At 41.1% G+C, this 25,685-nt stretch overlaps 1 protein-coding gene across 1 annotated transcript in view; it reads right to left on the bottom strand.

Annotated features, from left to right (window-relative positions):
• LYST (lysosomal trafficking regulator) overlaps positions 1-25,685 on the bottom strand; it is a 142,307-nt gene that overhangs the window by 21,039 nt on the left and 95,583 nt on the right. Inside the window, exons 36-45 of the mRNA XM_087828900.1 lie at positions 25,558-25,654; positions 24,638-24,699; positions 23,246-23,301; positions 20,925-21,077; positions 17,934-18,178; positions 12,903-12,969; positions 11,447-11,603; positions 8,088-8,228; positions 5,348-5,565; positions 1,163-1,393 (exon numbers count right to left, since the gene is read on the bottom strand). Of these exons, the coding sequence (XP_087685026.1) occupies positions 1,163-1,393; positions 5,348-5,565; positions 8,088-8,228; positions 11,447-11,603; positions 12,903-12,969; positions 17,934-18,178; positions 20,925-21,077; positions 23,246-23,301; positions 24,638-24,699; positions 25,558-25,654 (1,427 nt within the window). The remainder of the gene's footprint in view (positions 1-1,162; positions 1,394-5,347; positions 5,566-8,087; positions 8,229-11,446; positions 11,604-12,902; positions 12,970-17,933; positions 18,179-20,924; positions 21,078-23,245; positions 23,302-24,637; positions 24,700-25,557; positions 25,655-25,685) is intronic.

The raw sequence follows: 25,685 nt of genomic DNA, 5'->3' as shown, positions 1-25,685 counted from the left end.
GTTAGTCAGCAATAAGTATACTAACAAATTAAACAACATTTGTTACTTTTCAGGGATGTGCTATTAAATTATTTTGCCATGTTAAAATGATAGATTCTAGTTTAGAAGAATAACCTTGTCAATGACAAAGACAAATGATTTGTGAGGCTTCAAAATCTTCTGAGTTAAATTGACAAGTAAACACAAAACATAAAATACAGCTCTCAACTGTGAAACACAATATTGGGGATCTGGTTTTAGGAAAACAGCACTGTCTATCATACTGATAGTTTAAATTTCAATTTTACTGGTTGTGTAAGTTTTGTTTGCATTTAACAAGCAAATCAGATATATGTGAGCTTTGAACATAAAGAATCACATTTAGTGTTCTATTTGTGTTCTACATTTAGGGTATTTCAGTAATATTAGGAAACAATTGCCAAAACAAGGTCTGTGAAAACCGTTTTCTCTTCCAACAGATCACAGATCACAGTCTGAGAGATGCTGCTCGTTTCACCCTGAGGTCCGTTCCTTTCCATTTTCTGCGATTCCCTTCAGCAAACCTCTGTGGCACTTTACCATCCACAGTCTCCCATCTTATGCTGCTTTAATAATGAAGATTTTATTGGAGGATTAGAATTTATTTTACTTTTAAGGTTTTTCTTGCTTTATTTTTCTACTTCAAAGCAGAAATGATACCCACTTCCTATTTTAAGAGGCAATATTTTTTATCATTACAACCTGGGAAAGCCAAGAATATGTAAGGTTCCTGTTCACTGTGAACCAAACCTCCACCCCTCTAGCTGGGACCTTTGGTGGGAGATGATCACCAGGACCCTGCCCACATGTGGGCACTGGCGCTCATGTGTGAAATGCCTCTAATCCTGCACGGTGCCTCTCCTCTCTGCATATTCTTTCCCATGGCACTGCCTTATGAGGCTTTCCCGTAGTCTCCCCCTCAGCGGTCACTGCGACCTGACCTCCCCGAGCACTCTCTTCCTATCACTAACCCAGCATGTGCTGCACATAGAATACCGCTGGTAGCTGCCCATGTGCTCACTGCTGGCACACACCTCAGGCCAGGATCCTGCTATTCCCCTGGCCCCAGAAGCTGTGTCAGGGTCTGACCTCTCGGGAGGTGAATCAGTTTTTGCTGAATTCTGTTGCGATCCAAATGACATACCGGGTAGGTAACTTCTTTGACCGGCTCCCGGGTTTCCCTGAAAGCAAACTGCACTAAGAGCCCCACAGCCGCAGGAAGCTCCCCTTCGATGCTGAGCTTGGACACAGGCCTGCTCACGTGGGCTGACTGGAACAGCTGCCGAGGGGTTTGGCCATAGGTTTTGATCATGGTTTCCAGAGCTCGCCTCTGAACTGGATCTTCAACTGCAGAGACATCCATTCCAAAATATGTCTGAAAGGTGGAGGGTGAGAGGGAAGCAGAGCTTTTGTGAAGAAAGATCTGCAATAACACCAAAGGGAGCAGCAAGGTGCTCTGTCTCTAGGTCATGGTCTATCTGCTCTCCTGTTCCAGATGGAAATGACTCTGAAATGCTTTTGATCACGTTTATAATCATTAATGGCCTCTGTGAGATTAGAAATCGATGTTTCTAAATGGATGATCGAAAATACTGTACCTTGATTGGTTGATGCTGATCAGGTATGTTTATAAAATTGATTTTTACTTTAAGACCAGAGAATATCATATAAGACTTCATGTTTAATTCTAAATTATTGAAAAAGTCGTTTGTCCAAAGTGATATATAGGGAAATGTAAAAATGAAGTTAACAGACAATATTGGTAGGTCCAAGAGAGTATTATTTAGGTTCTAACAGAAACTGTAAGAGAATCTGAAGAGCTGGCAGAGGGATGGCAGAGTGGACTAGAGCTGTGTGAGGAGAATCTAAGGTTGTGTACTCTGGAGATAGAGCTCAGAGGGCACCCCTCTGGATTCCTGTGCCAAGCCATTCCCCCATACAGCAGAGGGCATCTTTCACAGGCAGACATTTACCTTCCAAGCAGTTTTTGCCTGAGGGGGAAGCAATTGGCCCACCCTGCTGGAAAACCTCTCACCCTACCCCTTGGAGTTTCTACAGCCTGAGGCTCATTAAAAGAATCAGATTAACCAGCCTGCAGGTAGAGGCACACCTCAGAATGCTTTGAGTCTTTGCCTGATCTGCTTCTGGAACCGGGCCTTGGAAAAGCAAACTTTGGTGTACATCTTGGTCCTGTCCAAATGCACCCACCCCAAAAGAGGGGACCTCAAACCATGGGTTGTTGACAGCTCCAAACAGTGTACTCAAGTCCAGTCACAAACAGCGTCTGACATTGGCCTGTACCAGAGACTTTCCAAAAAGACTGAGAGTCCTAGCAGACCTACCTAACTACCCAAAATAGGTAGCTAAAACGGGGAGACAAAAAACAAGCCCCAAATGAAAAAACAAGAGAAGTCTCCAGTAGAAGAGCTAAATGAAATGGAGATAAGCAACCTATCAGATATAGAGTTCAGAATACTGATTGTAAGTATGCTCAACAGCATGAAAAAAGATATGGAAACTCTGAAAAATGACCAGTCAGAAATTAAGAATGACATAGCAGAAATAAAGAATACATTGGAAGGAATAAACAGCAGATTAGAGGAAGTTGATGATCGGATCAGTGAATTAGAAGACAGGGTAGGAAAAAAATCACTAAATCAGAGATCCAAAAAGAAAAAACAATTAAAAAACAGGAGGACAGTCTAAGGGAGCTGTGGTTCAACATGAAACGTAACAATATTTGCATCATAGGAGCACCAGAGGAGGCTGAAAGTAAGCATGGGTTAGAGAACCTGTTTGAAGAAATAATGGCAGAAAACTTCCTAACCTGGTAAAGGAAAAAGTCACACAAATTCAGGAGGTCCAAAAGAAGAATCCAAAGAGGCCCATGCCCAGACATATCATAATTAAAATGCCAAAAATTCAAGACAAAGAGAGAATCTTAAAGGCAGCAAGAGAAAAGCAATCTGTTACCTACAAAGGAGCTCTCATAAGGCTGTCAGCTGACTTCTCATCAGAAACTCTACAGGCCAGAAGGGAATGGCATGAAGTATTCAAGGTAATGCAAAGCAAGGATCTGAAACCAAGAATACTCTATCCAGCAAAGTTATCACTCAAAACAGATGGTGAAATAGCAAGCTTCCCAGACAAAAAAAGGCTAAAGAAGTTTATCACCACGAAACTAGCATTGCAGGAAATGTTAAAAGGACTGCTGTAATTAGAAGTAGAAATAGAAGCAATACAAGAAATGTTAAAGAGACTGCTGTAATAATAATAAGAAATAGAGAGAGAAACACAGGCATAAAAAATTAAGATGGTCATAAATAATGACCTATCAGTAATAACCTTAAGGGCTTTAAGGGGGAGATCAACAGCAATACAATTATAGTTGTGGACTTTAACACCCCACTGACTTCACTGGATAGATCTTCTAGACAAAAAGTCAACACAGAAACAGTGACTCTAAATGGCACGCTAGATCAGATGGATTTAATTGATATTTACTGAACATTTCACCCCAAAGCTGCAGAATATACATTCCTCTCAAGTGCACATGGGTCATTCTCAAAGACAGACCACATGTTAGGACACAAAACAAGTCTCTACAAGTTCAAGAAGATTGAAATCACATCAAGCACCTCAGATCACAAGGGCATGAAATTAGAAATCAACTACAGTAAACACTCAAAAACATTCAAACACATGGAGGCTAAATAGCATGTTATTAAACAATGAGTGGGTTACCAATAGATCAAGAAAGAAATCAGAAACTTCTTGGAAACAAATAAAAATGAACACACAACAACCCAAAATCTATGGGACACAGCGAAAGCAGTTCTAAGAGGGAAGTTCATAGCACTGCAGGTTTACTTCAAACAGCAAGAAAAATTTTTAGTAAACTACCTAACTCTACAACATAAAGAATTAGAAAGTTCCCCTGTGAAGCTGTCCAGACCAGGGCTCTTGTTTGCTGGGAGTTTTTTATTGCTGCTTCTAATTCATCAGTTGTTATTGGCCTATCCAGGTTTTCTGATTCTTCCTGATTCAGTTTTACATGATCTCACCCATATGTGGAATCTAATAAATAAAATAGACTGAGGAACAAAATAGATCCAGAGACACAGAAACATGGAACAGACTGAGGGACCTCAGTGGGAAGGTGGGGGTGGGGAGTGGGCGGGGAGAGATTAATCAAAGAACTTAAATGCATATATGCATAACCCATGGACACAGGCAATAGTGTGGTGATGGCCTACGGGGGGCAGATGAGGGGTGGAGGGGGTTAATGAGGAAAAAAGGGGGAGATCTGTAATACTTTCAACAATAAAGATAAATTTAAAAAAATAAAAAGTTAACATATATTTGTAGTTAACTGTATGGCAGACATTATCCTACATGAATTTTCTTCCTCATTTTTGAGGTTGGTATTACTGTTCACATTTTACAAATGTGTCCATTTAGGCACAGAGAGGTGGAGCTATTTGCCCAAAGCCACAGAGCAAGTATTAGAGTCACAAGGTAAGAGTTTGAAGTCAATTCCAAATTCCAAGACTGTGCACTTAATCACTACACTGTTTTGCCCCATAAACTGAATAAAATTCCTAGAACAATGGCATTAACTGTCCTTTTTAAAGATCTAAAGTCCCAAAGAATTAGTGAAAAAAATTCTAGGCAGATGAGAATTATATGGTACGTTTCAGCATGCAGGTACTTTTAATGTGAATTTATATGAGAACTGAAAAGATGGGGCCGGATATAGGCACAGAGTATACTGAAGTTAACGTTAAAATTCCTAATTGCTTTTAAAATTACATCTCAGATAAATATGAAGTTCAAAAATTATGCCTGAAGCCTTGCCTTTATTTTTTACTACTCTTAGCTATAAAATGACTATTCCCCAACCAACCAGTATTATCCCACTTCAGAACCCTCTGTCACAGCATTTATCTTCTACCCCAGTCATCAGGAAGCTTGTCTTATTCTCTCTTCCAGACCTTAGGTCTCTCAGGAGTTTAATTTTCTATTACCTTAGAGGTACTTAAAATAAGCACTGAGCCAAATGAACTAAAGAGATTTTTATTTTAAAACTACTACTCAAGAATGCATCTCTGGCATAAAGTCCTCATCCAAGCTGGGGTGGTCTTGGAAAACCCCAACAGATAGTGTCTTAGTTGTTTTTAAGGAGGGGAAATACACAACCTGAAAAGTCTTCGGTAAGTTTAGTGTCACTGCCAATTCTCTCAGAAAACTTAGTTTAAAGAAACCAGCTAAGCTTTAAACATTAGGGTTCCACCTGACTATGTGAATGCAGAGTTTAAGAGCAGCTTACGGCAGGGTGGAAAACGTTGGTGGCGTGGACGGCAGCCTTCCCTTTCTGCTTATATCCGAGCACCAGGTCAATCCAGTGACAGATACTCTGGGACACGTGGTCAGACTCCAGGGCCTGCCGGTGGAGGAGGGTGAAGAGGCGAGGGTCGTTACGGGCCCAGGGCGGGAGGCCGACGTGGTTAACCCGTTCTCCACTCTGACGCACACCGAAATCAAAACCTACAAAACACCACCAACATCAGTGTTCTCCCCCAAAGCATGCTTTATTTGGCCCACTGAGTGGGTCTTGAGAGTTCACAGAAACAGTCGTGAACATCATGGCCAGGAAAAGGAGCGGCAAAGAGGACAGCAGCGCCACTGCTCGTCCATGCACTCACCTCGAAGCAAAGCCCCACGATCAGTCCCATCCTATTAACTTGCAGGCCTTTCAACCTTATCTTTCTATCACTTTATGTCATACTGAAGAAAAAGCAGAAAGTCATCGCCTGCTAATTCCAATATCCACGAATCAAATCTCCCAATGCAGTAAGTACTTACGTATCTATTCAACTGCCAACTTGATTAAAATTGCACTAAGGCTTGTATAAACATTTCTGAATTCGTGGTGTTAACAATAAATTTAAGACTACTTATATGTAGTAAACAGCATTCTGTAGTCAAAAACCCAGCTGATGCAAAGCACACACATTCCTAGAATGAACATCTTGGTCTGTGAACTTTATGAAAAGTCTACAGGTCTGCTCTGACTCCATTTCTACTAAACATCCTGTGGATGGACAACAAATTACCCAACACATCAAGTAAGAGATTCTTCTGTCTCTCATCAGTCTGCTGGTATAAACAAGACTTAGAAGTGATTATTTTAAAAAATTGTCCTAAAAGAAATAGTACCTTTGAACAGAAATGTGTTTGTGTGCTACCCTTTATGGACAGAAAATCTGAACACCATAACAGAATAAAAATGAAAAAGGACCTCTTAAAAGCAGATTGCACTCCACATAAAATTAAGTTGCTGTCTGCCTACTTGCTGATCTTGTAAAAGAGTTAGGAGGACCTTCACTAATTTTGCAGTATTTTGAAATGATACAATGTAAAATACAAACCACAGTGTATATAAAATTAACAGGTGGAGGTGGGGATCTTCCTGCAGACAGCAGTAGGCAGGGTGCTTCAGGACACAGCTGTGCACCTAGAACTCTATGTGGGTTCCCTGGGAGACGCAGCAGGATTAATTGGTTTAAGGATAGTGAATGAGCATCTAAGGGCTGAGCTGGGAGGGGCTGAGCAGCAGGGCATCTCTTTAAACTCACATCATTCCCAATTTTCAGGTGCCCTGGGGACATAGCACAGAGGCAGACACTCTTCCCCCAGGAGTGACTGGAGGCACAGTGACAGGTCAATAGAGAGGCTAGCAGGAGTGACATGATGTACATTATAACAAACTGTACTGTCCATAAGTGGTGATAACAACCCCAGCTGTCTTGCATGCTTTCCAGAACCTTGCTACACGTCCAACAAGTGGCCAAGTCCACGCTCCTTCCTGTTGAATGTGGGCAGGCATTGTGACTGCGCCAACAAGCCAGTGCTGTGGAAGGGACGCTATGTGAGGAAGCTCTCACTAGTCCATGTGGAGAATCACATGGAAAATCAGTGGCACTTCATGAAGAAAGAGATGCCTGCCCTCCCCCAGCTGCTCTGTTCCCGACTGCTGGAGTTCCGGCCAATCTGAATACAATTTCATGAGAGACCCTGAGCCAAACCAGAAAAGCACCTGGCTGAGCTGTCCTGAGTTTCTGACCTGCAAAGACTGTGACAGATAATGAATGTACTGTTGTTCTGAGCTGCTAAGTGCTGGGGTTATTTGTTCTGCAGCCACAAAAGCTGGAACTTACACAGGAGAAACGATGGACAGCGGGGACAGGCAGTAGACTTGTGTAGGAGCCCCAAACTGAAAGCCACAGGCAGGACCCCAAACTGCGGGTGCTGGTTTCACGGAGGCATTTCTCACATGGGCAACACCAGGATCTACTCCAGGGGATCAGAGGGCATTTACTAATCATTCTTCAAACAGCTCCAGACAGGCCGGTGAGTGTGGAAGGGAATTCTACAGTAATCTGCCCAACACTAACTTCTCTAAAGATATAATTTTCAATTTCATTATTCCAAACAGTCTCATAAAAATATGAAATTAAGTAATGTAGAAAACAACCCAAAATACCTCTTAAAGGGTCACCAATCTTCTGTTAAACAGCAGGTTAAGACAGACCAAGACTGTCAGTCACTGGCACCACACAAAATTCAGTTTTACCCTCTAGTGTTCATTTTCATTCCTAGGTATTTCTGGTTAGAGTGTTTTATTTTTAATTCAATCATTCCTCATAAAGTCATTGAGATTTTGGTTAATTTACATTGTGTTTTCAATAAATTCATGACTCATTCTTTTTAAATGACATACTATAACCTTTGTAATCAGAAAAAATAAAGCAATTTCTGTAACAAAATTAAATACATGTTTACAAATACTTTTAATAGTTCAAAGTCACAAGTTTCCAGATATTTTTGGTCCTATAAAATACTTAAACCCCTCAAGCTCACTTGGAAATAGAATTATATACTTCATAAAGGTATTTCTCTTATTTGTGGTCTCAAATTTACGGACTTAAAAGATATTTTTATTTTGGGAAAATTATAAAATAAGTACAAATGCTCAAAAATATAAACTAGAAATGAATGACTCATACCTTCTCGGTTAACTAAGAACTCCGGAAGATAGAAAAACTCTGGGATAAGTTCTTTCACATCAGTCATGGACTCAAAAGATGAGAGACGCCAGGTTGTGTTCATGGAATGAAAGGTTCTGTCTGGAATGTCAAAACTCTGATCTATAAAGAAATAGAAATAATAATGAAGACACAAAGACCTGACTCCATTTGGAGCCTGTCATAATTTATTTTTGTTGCTTCAAAAAGATTAGAATAATGTTCATTTTGTTTATCCATAGTTTAAAAGAGCTTATTCACTTATTCTTGAAAATAAATATTTCTACACATAATTTGAGACCATGTTACATTATTTAAAATCTGTATTGTTTTCATATCACATAAAACTAGATGAATTTCTAGCATTTGTGTAATTGGTGACTGTCTACCCAAGTAGAATAAAATGCCCATGAAAGCAGGGGCCTGGGGCATCACCCACACCTGGTGCATATGAGGTGCTCAACAACAGCTCGCTTCCTGAAAAAATGAATGAGTAAGGAAGTAAAACCAAAGTTCAAATGGATAAAAGAGCTTTTTCTCCATCTGGAGGCAAAATTATTCCCTTACCTCCCATTGTTATGGCCACGTTCTCTCCTTTCTTTTTGGGGGGGCGAAGAAAGGGGGCACTGCCTGTTAGATGTTCTAACTCACTCCTTTGCCAGGTTTTTCTGGTGCAGACCATTAATAATCAAGAACTGAGCTTTGACCTGTGTCTCTCTATCAACAGTTATCAGACCTTCCAGCTACAGGGCAGGCCTTGGCCATGAGCTGCACCGAAGGCAGCCATGGAGGCAGCAACACAGATGTTTCTTAGAAATCTCATCGTTCCACCTAGAACTCCTCTGAACTTGCTGAAACTTGAGCACATTTTTTCATTTGGAAACTGTCACAAACAAATCTCAGCATCAAGAAAGGCCAATTTCAACACGATGTGCTCATTTCTTCCCCAAGCCTGAGCCGCTCTGCCGAGCACGTTTCCTGTTACTTTATTCCTTTCTTATTTAGTCGGTCAGTTAAGTCACTACTGCCGGCCACTAAACAAAATCTGCAAAGGAATGAGGTTGACAAAGATTTCCTTTTTCTCAGAAAGTAGGGAGGGTCACTTAAAGAAATATTTACTAACTCATTCAGGAAAAAAGTTATCAATCTAAATGGATTCTAGAAAACATAAGGGCAATTCTGTGATGCTAGGGCAGAGCCACAGCAGCGAGGCAGACGCCCTGGATCTCTGGGACAAGACAAGCACACCCAGGATCTGCTGAGATTTCTAAATTCTCTGTAGTTTCTTAATTGAAAAAAAGTAAGACCACACATTCCTATCATCTAGAACACGCATGTACTATTCTAGTGGTTCGTGGCCAGTAGCACTCTTGACCCCCAGGGCACACTTGGGTTGTCTGGAAGACATTTCTGGTTCTCAGTGGGTGGTGGCCAGGGATGCTGCTAAAATAAACATCCTAGGATGCACAGGACAGTCCCCACAGCAAAGAATGGTGTAGATCAAATGACGATAGTGCCAAGGTGAGAAATCCTGGTGTAAACCAGAAATCTAGAAATATATTCAAAAACCATCATAAATCATTTTAAACCAATCAGATGAAACAGAATGAGGATTGTGGTAGTCCCTGTGACTTTTTTAAAAAACCACTTTTAAATACATAATGAAGAAAACCTAGCATAACCACAACATATATAAAAATATTAAGAAATTTTAGTTGATTGGGAGTTTCATAGTACATTAAAAGAAATGGAAGGCACAATGGTTCTGTTATACAGGGGAGTGGCCTCAAATGACATCTGAAAAATTCTTTTTTCCTCTGAGTGCCACTTTTTAATAAGGGCATTCACGAATCAACACATGTTCAGAAAGACGATCCAAATAGTGACAGGTTTGGAAGCCAGAGCCAAAAAGGATGGCTTAAACTTGTGGGTTTTTTTTTTGTAATTTAAGTACACTTTATTTTATCTTTTTAATTGAATCTATTGGGGTGACATTGGTTAATAAAATTACTCTGGTTTCAGGTGCACAATGTATAATACATCATCTGTATATTGTACTGTGTGCTCAGCACCCCAAGTCCAGTCTCCTTCCGTCACCATTTATCCCCCCCACCCTCTTTTACCCCCTGCCCCACCCTGCCTTCTGGCAATCACCATACTGTGGTCTGTGTCCATAAGTCTTTCTTTTTTTTTCTCATGGATCCAGAGAACATACTGACACCTGTCAGAGGGGAGGGGTTGGGGCTGGGTGAGAAGAGGGAAGGGATTAAATTTGGCTTTGAAGACTCTTTCCTAAGTGCAGAACAGTCCTGTTTATTTGCATGTCCCTGGAAGCAGCTGGGATAAGACCTTGCAAATAGGAGCCTTCAGACCTGATGTCAAATTAACTAAGGATAATTAGCCCCGGGACAAACAACACTGAGAGGCAGAAAGGGGTCAGGGCGATACTCTTCAAATATTTGAACAGCTGTCATGTGGCACATTTGTTCTGTGTACTTACAGAGGGACAAACACAAGAAAGTCTTTTTATAGACCAAGGAGAGAGTCACTCCTCTGAGGGGGTGTATGTGAGTAAAAATACATAAAGAAGTAAATGAATGGATAATGATTCTACAGAGGACTGTGGGCGCCACAAGGAACAACTATCAGCCTAATACCACGGTTCTCACTAGAAACCAACAGGCGAGCGTGTCCGTTTGCATACAAATCAAGTTATCTCGATCTAACCATCTTCAGGTGGAGGAAGGCGACTATGGCGAAGGTAGCAATGTGGCTTCCTTATTCATTTAGGAGCCATTTATAATGAATTACAGTAACATTTTCCCCTTTAGGGTTCAAGATAACTGTGATCTGAAATATTAAGCTGAGCATCTTTAAAAAGCGAATTGCAGGCCAGCTGGCATGGCTCAGCAGTTGAACGTCGACCTAGGATCCAGGAGATCGAGGCTCGATTCCTGGTTAGGGCACATGCCCGGGTTGCAGACTCGATTCCCGGTTGGGGGCGTGCAGGAAGCAGCCGACCAATGACTCTCTCATCACGGATGTTTCCATCTCTCTCTCTCTCCTTCTCCCTTCCTCCCTCGCTAAAAAATCGATAAAAACATATTTTTTAAAAAGTGAATTTCATTTTAGACACTTAGACAGGTTTAATTTGAAGATAAGATTTGAGACATTAGCAAGACAATCTGGTTTCTGCAGGTTTTTTAAAGAGAATTCTGTTGAAGGAATAAATAGAATTCTTTTCCTGTGGCGTGACTGGTCTTGAGACGTTCTCAGGAAGTCAGCTAAGGTTTCTCTCTGATGAGTACCCGGCTGTCCAGGCAGTTCTGCCACCAGCTTACCTTGGTAGGCCAGGAACATCCTGGTGAAGGGCGGCATCCTGACCAGGAAGTGCAGCACTGTGCCACTGTTGGAGTAGTGGGAGCCGTAGTGGTAGGGCTGCACGGGGGGCAGCGGGTCGTCCTCTCGGGCCCCTTTGCGATACTCTTCCTCCAGGTACTGATGGACACAGGGAACCCAGAAAGTTCACGCTGGTGAGCTCCAGGCAACAGTGGCAAAGCCTCCCTGTGTGGCTTTGAGTCCTTCCCCCAACCAGACCTGTGATGCCATTCTCCATGGCTGCCCTCCCCTCAGCCAGTGTTCAGACCTCAGTCACCTTGAGTGTCCAAGGGTGTTCTCCTGGCTGCCCCGCTGATGCCTGACCACCTGGAGGCATCTCCCAGTCTGCACCCTCCCTGCCAGCTCTAGCCCCGGCTAAGGGCTCCTGCTGTCTAAGCTGATCAAGCAGCTCTCACCACCAGGGACGCCTGCCTCCTGACACAGGGGTTCAGGGGGTAATGCTGTTCTTTAGGGCAGTACTTCCTAGCAGGGGAAATGCAACGGAAATGGAAAAACTGTATCTCGATATTGGAATTCTAGCTATAACATTTTATGGCTGTTTTGCATGGTAGTTACACAGAGATAAAAAATATGGTGACTTTTCGTGACTCCTATCTCCATCACAAAGTAGGAGGCCCCAACTCATATTTAATATTGTCACTATTCTCATCTCCCACAGCACCTGCCTGGCTCCGATAACAAAGTCTAGTGACAGTGAATTTCTGGAGTGACTTCTCCTTGGTCCCCACAGCACTGCCCCATTCTCACTGCAGAGTATCATTGAGAGACGGTTATAAGATGCTGTGAGGGGACTTTCTGGAATTCTGACATGACAATGTGGTGAATGTAAGAAAGCGGCGTCAGTACTCCTATCTTGATACTGTTGTGGAGAATGCATCGTGCAACTAACGATTTTCCTTGAATTTCAAACAGAATTTCATTCATATTAATGTCACAGAAATAGGCAATTCCGTTCTTTATTTAAATTTTAAAATCTGGTAAATTTCTGTAAATAAAGCAAAGCATAACTGACTGAATAATGAAGGATTACGGTGCATCATAAATATACTAATATTGTTACAGAAATAACCCTAGGAGTGAGCGTGTCCCTGGAAATCTTTGTGATTTTTGTAAGAAATGTAGTTATTTATACATTTCAATATAACAATGGATTACTAGCTTCCAATTTATGCTACTGTAAGTGTACTTCTTTATCTGGGCAAAATGTTTTCAGAGAATTGAGACAGAGTAATATTTAAAATAACATAATGATCTCCAGCTGTTTGTCAAAGTACAAGGAAGTGAAAAACAGAAAAATCGATACTATAAATTTAAAATTTATAAACACAAGTAAATCACAACTCTATAAAACGAAACTCCAGTTTCCATTTATCAAACATAAGGAAAAACGAAACCTACCCTGTACGTGTCCACGTAACGATCTTCCTTCTCTTTATACTGCACAGCTATGGGCTTGGAGAGATTTCTACGAGGAGAGAGGATGGGAAAGAGTGTTTTACGCGGTCGGGATGAAGCTGCCCAGATGTCTGCACCCCTCAAGTAAGTCAGTCATCAACAGAATACTCGGCCCTCAGTTTGGTGCTTCCACATGTTGCTCTGTCACACTCAAAGTTCCGATCCCCTAACTGTTAGGGTAGAATTTTCTAAGCAGACCCGTTCGGATACCAGGAGTTCCTGACTGAAGCGAGTAACCACCACAGGAACAGCACTGCTGTCCCTCCTCTCCCTACTTTGTTCTCTTTCCCCAGAGTCCTGACGGATGCTCCTGCGGCAGCCGAGTCCTACCAAGCCCGGGGTTCCTGTCCCCGTTTCCCAGACTCTGCGCCCAGTTAGGCAGTGAAACGTGAAGGGCAGTTGGGACAGGGAATGTAATATGATCATGAGGAGATGTTACATAATTATTAGGTTAGTGAAAACTGAAGAAACTACACAAGCTTAGGATGACCAAATTGAGACCTGGAGTGTGAGCACTGAAATGAGTGTTTTGCTATCTAACTCGCAGATGCCGAGTAATGCTGTGCGTGTACTCGGGACGTGTCTGCTGCTGTACGCGCTGCGTCAGGAGGCACGAGAACGCAGGGAGGAGCCCTCGCGTGCACGAGAAAGAGCAAGAGAAGGCCCCCGATGAGGAAGAGTGGCTCCCACACTGAGAAGCAGCTGGTCTGGCCCTGGACAGGCCACCTGCAGCTTCGACATCTGGCACTGTAACTACAGCAACATCAGATTTGCCCACGTTTCAGAAAGTCAAGCCAGTTCTCTTTAGCCAGATGTTGATGTATCTATTTTTTTGATAATTATTTCCTAAGGATTTACAATTATAGTAAATACACTAATTTTGTTTTTGAGACTTTTCTAACCTTAAAAACTTTGTTAAAAAGTAAAAACAGTTTTACAGAGCAAATACAAACTCACATCTCAAAACAGGAGAAGTCATGTTTAAGACCCTGGCATGCAATTTTTTCTAATTAGCATAAGTAGGTTTTTTGAGTACAAGTAATACTGTTGTGGCTAAAAATCAGAAATTACTGATAAGCAAATAGAATAAACCAAGAATCACCCACACTGCTATTACCCAGAGGTACGACATTCTGGTACATACCCTTCTAAATGTTTGCCTGCTGATCTGTGTATATATATCCACTTTTAAAATAAAAATAATAGCTTTCCCCACCTATGACATAAATTTCTATGATATAATTTTAAATGGCTGCAACATATAACAATTTACTCAAACCTAGTGTTGGGCATTTAGGTTGTTTAAATATTTAGCTATTTTAAAACACGATGTGCCCTGGCCAGGTAGCTCAGTTCATTGGAGTGTCATCCCGATGCACCAAGGCTGCAGGTTCGATCCCCAGTCTGGGCATATACAAGAATCAACCAGTGAATGTATAAGGGGAACAACAAATCTGTGTTTCTCTGTGTGTGTGTGTGTCTCCTTTGCTCTCTCTCTCAAAAATCAATCAATAAAAAAAATTTTTAAACATGATGTGAGGCCTGTCCTGACAGCTCAGTCTTTGGTTGCAGTGCCAGGCACCATGACCAGATGCGGACCAGACGCACTGACTTCCTGCCTCACGAGACTGACTTCCAGTGGGAACCTTTCTGGCAGAGCACACATCCTTACCCTTAAGTCCTTTCTAAGAAAAAGTCCTGGAAGTTAAAGTGCTAACACAGAGCATGCACATGTGAAGAGTTCTTTGTATCATCACACTGCCTTCCAGAAAGACTGCATCTACTTATACTAGTGTATAATTTAAATGCCCATAAGCAGCATATGAAAATGTCTAAAAAATAATGTCATTTGCCTTTTTATAAATTCACAAATACATTAAACTGAATCAGATTTCTTAAAAATGACCTGAACTAGGCCTACTTTTCAGCAGTGATAATTAAAATACCTTAATATACCAAGTAAAATATTTGAAGTCCATTTTTCTTTAAAACAAATATTTTTAAAAATTGAGATATAATTGACAAACATTCTATTAGTTTCAGGTGTACAACATAATGATTTGATATTTATAAGTGTTGTGAAACAGTAAGTCTAGTTAACATCCAACACCACACATAGTTAAAGAATTTTTCTCTTGTGGTGAGAACTTTTAAGATTTACTCCTTTAGCCGCTTTCAAATATGTAATACAGTGTTATTAATTGTAGTCACCATGCTGTACATCACATCTCCAGGGCTTACTTATTTTAGAGCTGGAAGTTTATACTTTTTGACCCCCTTCACCCACCCCTCATCTCCTGCCTCTGGCAACCACTCATATGTTCTCTGTATCTATGAGCTAGGTTTTTTGTTTGTTTGTTTAGATTCCACATATAAATGAGATCATATGGTATTTGTCTTTCTCTATCTGACTTATTTCACCTAGCATAATGCCCTCAAGGTCCATAAATGTTGTCGTAAATGGCAAGACATCTTTATTTTTTATGGCTGAATGATATTGCATTGTTTGGATATACCACATTTTTTTTATCTATTCATCCACTGATGAACATCTAGGTTGTTTCCATATCTTGAAAACTGCCTGAACTAGGCCTAGATCGCTATTGTAAATAATGCTGCAATTAACACTTTCAGTTTCTTTGGATAAATTCCCATAAGTGGAATTGCTGGATCCTGTGGTAGTTCTATTTTTAATTTTTTGAGGAACCTCCATATTGTTTTCTATTGTGGTTGCATCAATTTGCATTCCCACCGACAGTGCACGAGTGCTCTTTTCTCCATATCCTCACCAACACTTGTGATTTCTTGAGTCTTTTTGCTAATTACCAGAGAATATTTTTTTTAGACTAAATAAACAGCATATTTGCTCATCAGCTAGGGCTATTCAGTTACTCTAAAATGCAACTCATTCAGGAAAAGCAGGAAAAAAACTTAAATCTTTTCCTTTACTTGCCAAATTCAAAAGCAACAAACTGGTACCCTAGTTACAGTGAATGACATCCAATGAGTTTTTATTGTTGTTGTGTGTTTTTTTAAATATATCTTTATTGATTTCAGAGAGAGGAAAGGAGAGGGAGAGAGAGAGAGAGAAACATCAATGACCGGAGAGTCACTGATCAAGCCCACAACCCAGGGATGTGCCCTGACCGGGGATCGAACCCCGATCGCCTGGATCCCAGGTCGACACTCAACCGCTGAGCCACGCCTGGCTGGGCTCCAATGAATTTAGTTTTGCTTTTTTTGGGGGGCCTTTCAAAATGCATCATGACTGACTCTTTTCTTTTTTTTTTAATATCTTTATTGATTTCAGAGAGAGGAAGGGAGAGAGAAAGAGATAGAAACATCCATGATGAGAGAGTCACTGATCGGCTGCCTCCTGCATGCCCCCTGCTGGGGATCGAGCCCGCGTGTGCCCTGACAGGGAATCAAACCACAATCCCCTGGATCCTAGGTCAATGCTCACCTCTGAGCCATTGTGGCCGGGCAACTTAAGTATTTTTATTTAAGCTGTGTTTCTATCAGTTGTAGTCATTATTCTTTTTGATGATCAGATTTTTCTATCTTTGGTAGTGAGAGCCACTTCTAGTTGACTCCTGAGTCCTGTATTTTTTTTTTTTTAATTGTAGTAAAAAACACACAACACACAATTTACCATCCTAACTGCCATACATAGCTCAGTAGTGATAATTTACGTTCACATTGCTGTATAGCAGATCTTGAGAAGTTTTCCATCTTGCAAACTGAAACTCCACACCTACTAAACTTCAACTTCCCTCTCTCCCATCCCATCTCCCAGCAACCTCTCCTCCACTCTCTGCCTCTAGGAGTCTACCTTAGACGACTCATGGAAGTGAATCGCGCAGTATTTGATTCTCTGTGGTTGGCTTATTCTGCTTAGCACAATGTCCCCAAGGTTCATTTATGCTGTAGCACGTGACAGACCTTCCCTCTTTCTTAAGGTCAAATGATATTCCATTGTATGTGTACGCTATGTTTTCCCCACCGTTCACCCACAGGCAGACCGGGCTGCCTCCTCCTCTTGGCTGCTGTAAGGCGCAATGAACATACGGCTTTTGATGAGACTATATTAGTTTCCTTGCTGACACAGCAAAATACTCAGGCTCACTCTGTATGTTTTCCTCTAATAAAGGCAGAAGAAATGAGAGAACAGGAAATCACCACTTTATAACCTCTAGTGAAAAAGCTGACTCAAGCAATAATCACCAATGAGAGAAACAACTCAGTAGGAGCCTGAGCCTACACATCACCCTGAGCATCCTTAGAGTGGGAGGCTCCATGCCTTCTGATACAAGGTAGTATGGAGTCCACATCACCATCCATGAGGAATTCTTGCCAAAAAAAAAAGCAGCTGAACCTCAATCTAAGCAAGTCTTCAGAATGAATTTCCAGTCTCTAGGAAATATAGAAGCTAGAGAGGAAAGCCAAATACTAACAGAAATGAGGGACATCCTACAAGATAAATGTCCTGTTTTTTCCAACAAGTCACTGTTAGGAAGGCTGTTCTAGATGTTTGTCTGTAGAAACATTGCAATCAAAGATGACCAAGGGCCTGATTCAAGCAAATCAACCATAAAAAGACATCTCTGATGCCGTCAGGGGACATCTGAAAATGGACTAGATATTAGATGATATCATGAAATTATTGTTAATTTTCTAAGATGTGCTAATGGCACTGGGGTTAAGGAAGGAAATATTCCATCTTTTCCCTAGAAGATTCTACTGCAGAACACAGGAGTGACGTAACAAGACGTCTGTCGTCTGCCTTAAATAAAAAGAAAAAAAGAGGAACGAGTCTGGCAAACGTCTTCGTAACTGAGTTGGGGTGATGTACATGTGGTGGCTCATTCCATTTTCACTCAATTTTGTGCATGTTTGAAAATTCCCATGTTAAAAACTTTAAGGAAGTAAATTCAGCATATTGACAAAGCCGACAGGTGATGATGTTTCTCTTACCTGTAGATGGAAGGATCACCGAGGTCGAGGGTCTCACTAACGTAGTCAGCCAGTATGAACGGGAACACTGGATACTGCATGAGATCATTGAAGGATCGGCCGGCATGTTTGTTTAAGTGCGTCAGATATTCAAAATTAGTAATCTGCCCAGTGTACCATAAGTTTGTCAGAGCGGTAATGTTGCCGTATTCCAGGAGGTTAGGGAGGTCATTGTTCAGTATACTGAGGTACACGTCATCGCGAACCTGTACGGGCAGGAGAAAGAAAACAAGCAGATTTCACCTGGAGGCTTATCGACACTTTCCTCCAGAGAATCCATGATATTATAGGCATGTTATTAATCTCGTCCTCCAAGAAAATACTTTTTGCCCAATAACATGAACCGGTAGAGAAGTGAGGCAAATGCAGGTCTTCCTCCAAAGCTTGGGCCCCTAACCTCTGTGCTGCGCTTCTGCAGAATCTGTTAGTAAGAAACTGAGAAAAAGTCTATATAGGAACATCACTCACATACAGATCCCAAGAGAAGAAATTTCAGTGAAGGAAAAAGAAGAGTCTTCATCTAAAGAACAGCTACGTGATAGAGCAGAAAGAGCATGGTTTTCTGAATTAGACAGACCTGGACTGTTTTCCTGCTCACACCCTCGGTGCTGCAGCTACCATCTCTGTAGTAAGGGGTGAAAACATTTAGTCATGAGAGTGAAATAAGATACCCTATGCAAAAGAGAATCTTTGGTCTTCACTACTGATTGAAAACTAATATATAAATTTTAAAACTTAGAAGTTCACAAAAGTACTGTCACAGGAAAATGGTATTCTGGTTTCTCCTAAAGCAATTACACGATGATGAACAAATGGGAAAATTAATAAATCTGCTAAAGACAAATATGAAATACCCATGTTAAATGCGTGTGTGCTCCACGCTTAGGAAGAAGGGGCACAGACGAGGTCATGCAGAGATCGTTCTACAAGAAGAATGAGCTAAAGTGATGGAACAGGCAAGGTTACAGTGTTTAAGAACCTGGCCCGGAGATCTGCTTCACAAAAAATGTGAATTTAACACTAAACTGTAGGTTTAAAAATGGCTAGGATTGTAAATTTCATGTTATGTATTTTTTACCACAATTAAGGGGGGAAAAAAGAATAGGTTCAAGGCAAAAAACACACAAGCAAACCTGAAAACAGAAGCAAAAGCAGAACTTAAACATGTAGTCTGAATCTGAAGGTTGCCCACTGCTGAAGCTAAGGTTGATGGTGGGAATTTATGACAGTCTGCACACCAAACTGCAAGAAAAGGAGGCATTCATTCTTTCGACAAAAGTTCACTGAGCCCTTATACACCTGTATGTTCAAGGTGCTGAAGCTTGTAGCACTGAGCCAAACAAAGTCCTTAGTACTATTGGGGAGACAATGTTGCACGCTATTAAGTCCTATAGAGAGAGGAAGAGCAAAGTAAAGAAGCTAAGGAGGCTGGAGGCAGGAGTGAGACAGGAGTTGCTATTTTACTTAGAGTAGTCAGGAAAGGTCTCTCTTAGAAGGAGACATTTGATCAAGGAGCCAGAAAAAAATAAGGGAGTGAGCCCTGTGGATTCTAAGGGTAAAAGCATTCCAGGCAGCACTGTAGGGGGAGTAAGTGCAAAGGCCCTGCTATGTTCAAGGAAGAGACAGTCACCATGGATAGAGAAGAGACAGTGAGAGACAGAATGGGAGAAAGTAAGGTCAGAGAGTTAGTGAGGTGCCACGTTATTCAACACTGTTAGTCTCTGGAAGGACTTTGGCTTTAACCAAATGACACGAAGTGATTAAAGAGCCTGAGCAGAGGAATGGTATGACCCGACCTATCTCAGGTGTGTGTTGAGAATGGTCTGAAAGAAGGGGGACTATGGAAGCAGGGAGGCAGGTGAGGAGGCTAGTGTAATGGTTTAGGCAAGAGATGAAGGGGGCCTGGACCAGGACGGCTGCAGCAGAAGTGGTCAGACTCTGGGTGTATTTTGAAAACTTGCTGATGGAGTAGCTGTGGGGACAAGGAACAGGAGGAGTCTGGGGTAACCCCAAGGTTTGGTGACCAGAAGGACTGGAGTTGCCATTTATTGAGATGAGGAAAGCAGCAGAGATTTGTGGGGAAGATTAGAGGTTCACATCTGTACATGTTAAATCTGAGATACCAATTAGCCTTCCAAGTGGAGATGCCAGTAGGAAGCTAGATATTTGAGTGTGGGGTTCAGAGGAGAGGTTTGGGTAGAGGTATAACTTGTAAATTGCTGGACTACAGATAGTATTCAAAGTCACAAGACTGGATGAGAAAAGATGAGAAGAGGCCTGCAGAACGTACCCGGAGGTGTCCAGGGGCAGCATCTGTGGGCAAGACTGGGTGGGCATGGCTGGTGAGGTAAAAGGAGAGAGAAGACAGTGGCAACCCAGGGCCAGGGAGGAAAGAGCTTCTTTTTAGGAAAAGAAACTGTCAAATGCTGACGATGGGTCCAGTGAACTGAGGACCACGGAACATGGGCACAGGGCCAGCAACATGAGGGCACTGGGAGCTGCCCAGGGCTCGAAGTGGGCTGGAAGAAGGAAATATGCGGGGAGGACTTGGAGGCGGCAAGCACACAGCTTCCTCCTAGAGGATTTCCATAAAGGGGAGCATGCAGATAGCAGCTGATGGGATGTGGGTGCCCAGAGAGGGTTTGTCAAAAGTGGAATCTATTATCGTGTTTAAACTGCTCCTTTCAGGTTGGTCATTCATTCACTGATTCAGTTGTTCACTTTTTACAAATACAGTTCCTTCTGGGAATCAGAATTTGATAGTTTTGGAGGGCAAAAATTAATCCTAATATAACCAAGGGTTTACTTTAATTAGGGCTGAGAAGTAGGCAATTTTTATTTGACTTCAGAATGGAAGTTTAGATCAGTTAAACCTTCATTCAAGCAGTATGAGTAGAGTTACATGGTGCCATGAACTTCAAAATGCATACCTGTTACTAAAGACAAACTTACCTTGGTGTTATCAAATGCTAACAGCAGTGTCCTGCCATTGGTTAAGAAGATTTCCACAGCGTTGTCTCTCAACTGCCACCAGCGCTTGTGAACTTCTTTGATTTCTTCGTACGTCCAGGAAAATGATGCTGGTTCCAATTCTCCCTGGAGGCTCTGGGACAAAGGAAATAGATGAAAGTAGTTGCTTCATATGAAATATTAATAATCATTTTCATTTTTTATTTTTAAAAAATATCAAAATGCAACAGAAAGTCTTTCTTTTGTGGCAAAAAACACAGATGATAGTCTCTGAAAATCCTCCCACTACCATACACTTCAAAATGCTGTTGAATAAAACTTAGGAGTGTTTTTAGTTAATAGACTTTATTTTTATTCTTTAATAGACTTTATTTTTCAGCAGTTTTAAGAAAACTGAGAAGATAGCAAGAGTTCCCATGTATCTCCTCTCCCCACTCAGTTTCCGTTACCAGCATCTTCTGCTAGTGTGGTGCCTCGTTACAAACAGTGCCAACATTGATACAGTATCCCTAACTGAAGCAACAGTTTACATTAGGGTTCAGTCTTGGTGGTGTACATTTTAGGGGTTTGGACAAATGCATAATGACATGTACCCACCATTACAGTACCACAGAGTATTTTCACTGCCCTAAAGATCCTCCGTGCTCCACCTTTCTCCCTCCTCCTCTGACCTGTGGTTCCACAGTTTTCCCTTTTCCAGAAAGTCATAGAGTTGGAATCACAGTATGTAGCCTGTTCGGAATGATTTCTTCTGCTTAGAAAATACCCTTTTAAATGTACATGTGAGCTTGCAAGAAAGGTGGAAAACAGGTCTCCGGGCATCACAGTAAAAAGAATTTGAAAAGCAGCAGTAAAGAGGAAGCAGTGCTTTGGTTGCTCTCTGTATGTTTCACTATTGTACTGGCTCCCTACTAAATCTTTAAAGTAGAGCCAGGAAATACATTACACATACAATAAAATGTTTTGGTAAAAATGTAATATTCTCATACTTAAAACTGAATTCTTCCTGTTTAGCTCCAACATTCAACATACAGACAATTCAACAGTCACTGAGCACTCTGCATGAAATAAGTCATGTGAGATAAAAGGGCAGTTATTTGGACACACATCTAACACGCGAGATAGCAAGTGTCACATAAGTAAGAACCAATGTTACAAAAGCACAAAGGAAGGAAGGAGCCTTCAATCTATTAAAAGCAGGGTATTCTTAGAAGAATTTTAAAGGAGGAAAATGTTATTTTTGGATCCAAAAAATGTTGGCTATATATCAACTATTAAATTCCTTATTAAAAAGATACTTCTTGACAAAGAGCATACCTATATTTTTACTAACTGGTATAAGTGCTGTGGTAACTGCTTTAAATCATGAAGGAATACCTACTCTTTTTTGGGGGGCTATATTCAATATTCTTATGAATTTTTACATTAGTTTTACAACTAAATTTCATATTCTCATTTATTAATTTCTTTGAATCAAATATGTATTCAATGGCCCTGGCCAGGAAGCTCAGTTGATTAGAGCATTGCTCCAATACACCAAGGCTGTGGGTTTGATCCCTGGTCAGGGCACATACAAGAAGCAACCAAGGAATGCATAAATAAATGGAACCAAAAAATCCACGTTTCTCCCTTTCCCTCCCTCCCTCTCTAAAAGCAATCAATAAAAGAATATGCATCTAACATTAAACCACACATAATCTCATTTAATACAGCCTTGGGGATTTCTGGCTTTAGAACTTCTCAGAAACAAAGTCTTATTTCTCCTATTTCAAGGATTTCAAAACAGTATTTTAATGACATACAAGCTAATTCAAATGAATAAAAAGCTTACTATACAAAAATGTGAATTAAGAGTCTTTTTGTTATTTTCCGAGTATCAGTATTTACAGAAGAATTGGAATTATTATGATTACTAATCTATGTGACTATCAGTATAACTTGTTATTCAATTATGCAACATTTTCCTTTCTTTTGAAGGCAAGTACCCTGCACAGGGGACTGGGTGTGGCAGGAGTGGTTCTCTGTTTACTGAGGATGGTGATGAGGGACAACGGACAACACTGAGGTGATAGGAGTGACTAGAACTTGACCTGGAAACTCACTGCAGGAACTTGGACCAGGAGCCAGCAGAGATGGTCCTTTTCAGAACTGTCTTTTAAAAAGTGTTTGAACTTCAGACAAATCTACACATAAAGTCACAATAAATGAGCTCTATTAGCTCTACCTGCCTTTGGTGATACTGAATTTATACATTTTGGGAATTTGTGTGAATTTAATTAGTGCAAATTTAAGCTTCTACTCACCGAGCTTTCAACTGCATCAGAAGCATTATCTTCCACAAAATACATCCCGCATTTCCCTGCAAAACATAACTGTATGAGTTTAAGATGCATGTGCAACTTTACCTTATATGGTTAAAAGCATGACCTGAGTCATGGCTTGAATTTGCCATGAAACAGTTCCTGACACTCAACACCTAGCTGTGAACAACATCTGTGAGATCTGGGCCAGGTTGCTCAACTTCTTTGTGTCTTAGTTTCCTTCTAGAAAGATGGAGGAAGGGAGAAGACACTATTTCACCAGGTGACTGGGAATTAGATCCTATGTAAACTGCTTATTAACGGTGCCAATACTCATATTACCAGCATATTATTTTGTCACACATCACCTGAAGTCAAGTTGTAAGCCAAATTTTCTATCAGAAGAGGAATTCTTAATTATTTTGCTGACTTAAACACTCAGTAAGGCAGAAATATCTGAAAAGATCACCCCTCAATTTTTTCTGCTTCGTAGGCTGTTGTTAACACATGTCCCTACGTCATATACCCCAAAGGTAGGACCCGCCTGGGCTCTGCACCGTGTGCTGGTCGCCTCTGAGCACTGGCACGACTGGTTCAGAGGAGGGCACTGTCTCCATGCTGTGACTGTGGGGCTTGGTCTCCCGCAAGCTCAGAGTGCAGTCTGCTTTGGGCCCGGGGGAAGTGGCTTTAGCCTACAGCAGTGACTCTCACATCTGAAGGCTCATCGAAATGCAGATGGCAGGGACCCACCCCAGCGTTTCAGATTAACTGGTCAGGGCTGGGGCCCAAGAAAGTGCATTTCCAAGAAGTCCCATGTGACGATGATGCTCCTGATTTGAGGACCATGCTTTGAGGATAACTGGCCTACAGCATACGAGGGAACAGAGACCAATTGGTGTAATTTCATTCCTTCACATCTTGAGGAAAATCTTTCTCACCTAATGTAACTACATGGGTATCCATGCACTGACAATCTTCCTTTCTCTCAGAAGTACAATAGAGAATATAAATTATAAATCTCAAGGTGGACATACTGCTTATGCATAGGGATATCTGTTAAAACAGTAGGCATATCATTATACCACTAATTCTTCACTTTAAAATCAAAATTGACATATAATAAATGGAATGATTAAATATAAAAATGTATGCTCATGAAAAGAAAGTCAATGTTATAAAAATTAAAATGCTATTCATATGCTTTTCAGAGGTAAAACTGTCATTCCTCACACCCTTGTGTCCATGCACTATACACAACGTTAAGGCAAAACCACCAATGTCATTCCAGAGAAAACTCATCTCCTTCAAGGGCAGTATGTCAAAACAACGCTTCAGACAACCCAGGAGGAAACACGGCAGGCGAACATGAACAGAGCTCTCCTAGGTGAGACTCACCTAATAACAACTCACCAGCCGTCTCTCTAGACGGGGCGACGCTGATGCATCTGCGGTTCACTCTGTCAAAATATACTTAAAATTACTAGGAGGAAATGTTTTGACCAATTTCAGAAAGTATAAGCTTTATTTTATCTAGTAAAATATTTCAGCAAAGCAGAGAAGTTGTAGGCACAAGATATCTTGTCAAAGCCCACATAAAAATATTCTCTCATTCTTTAACATTCTGGTAGAGGAACAAAATGACGAACTTTTAGAAATGGCTAATAACCCCTATGCCCTGTATGCAGAATACAGGATTCAGTTATTGAAGCGATAAAAATATTTTATATTTTCCAGACACATACAAGAAGCCTAGTTTCTAGGAAAAACAGGGGATTTAGAGTCAGAAAAGTTCCTCTATCCTTTAGTTAAGTCGCTTATGCTCTTTGAGTCTCAGTTTTTCACCTATAAAATGGGCATGATAAACTGACCCACTTACTACTCAGTAATGCTAAGACACGCTGGGTGTGGCCATCTTCCTCGTGTAACAACAGACAAGGAACCTGACAGAGAGGTAAGTGACTTACAAAGATGAGAAAGCCAGTAAGAGCGGGCCCAGAATTTGAACCTTTATTGCTGCACATATTGTCTGGTGATGCCGCAGCAGTGCTGTCTAGTTCAGAGTTGCTAGGACCCTTAAATACAGAGACATCTGTGCAAACAAGGGCAAGAGCACTGTGATCGCAGTCCAAGGACTCCTTCCTATGAAGGAGTCTTTTCATTCTGGATTCTGGCCATTCAGCCTTGTCCTCTCTTGAGCCACGTTTAAGACCTTTCCTAAAACCACAGCACTAAAATAAATAGTAAAGTACCACAACACACTAAAAACCTTTAATTCCTTCAACAAAAGAGTAAACATCTTATGGATTCAAAGTTACCTTATCGACTCACTTGCAGCTTTGTCTTTTACAGTAGAGGAGAAAGAAGAGTGAGTTTTGTCTTCAAAGAGGTAAGAGAGGGGTGGTCTAACCACATCTGCTGAGGAGAGAGCACATGTTATCTTTAC

This window comes from Miniopterus natalensis, chromosome 21 (genome assembly GCF_054644295.1).
Source record: "Miniopterus natalensis isolate mMinNat1 chromosome 21, mMinNat1.hap1, whole genome shotgun sequence".
NCBI lineage: Eukaryota > Metazoa > Chordata > Mammalia > Chiroptera > Miniopteridae > Miniopterus > Miniopterus natalensis.
This window is presented reverse-complemented; position numbering and strand designations above follow the sequence as displayed.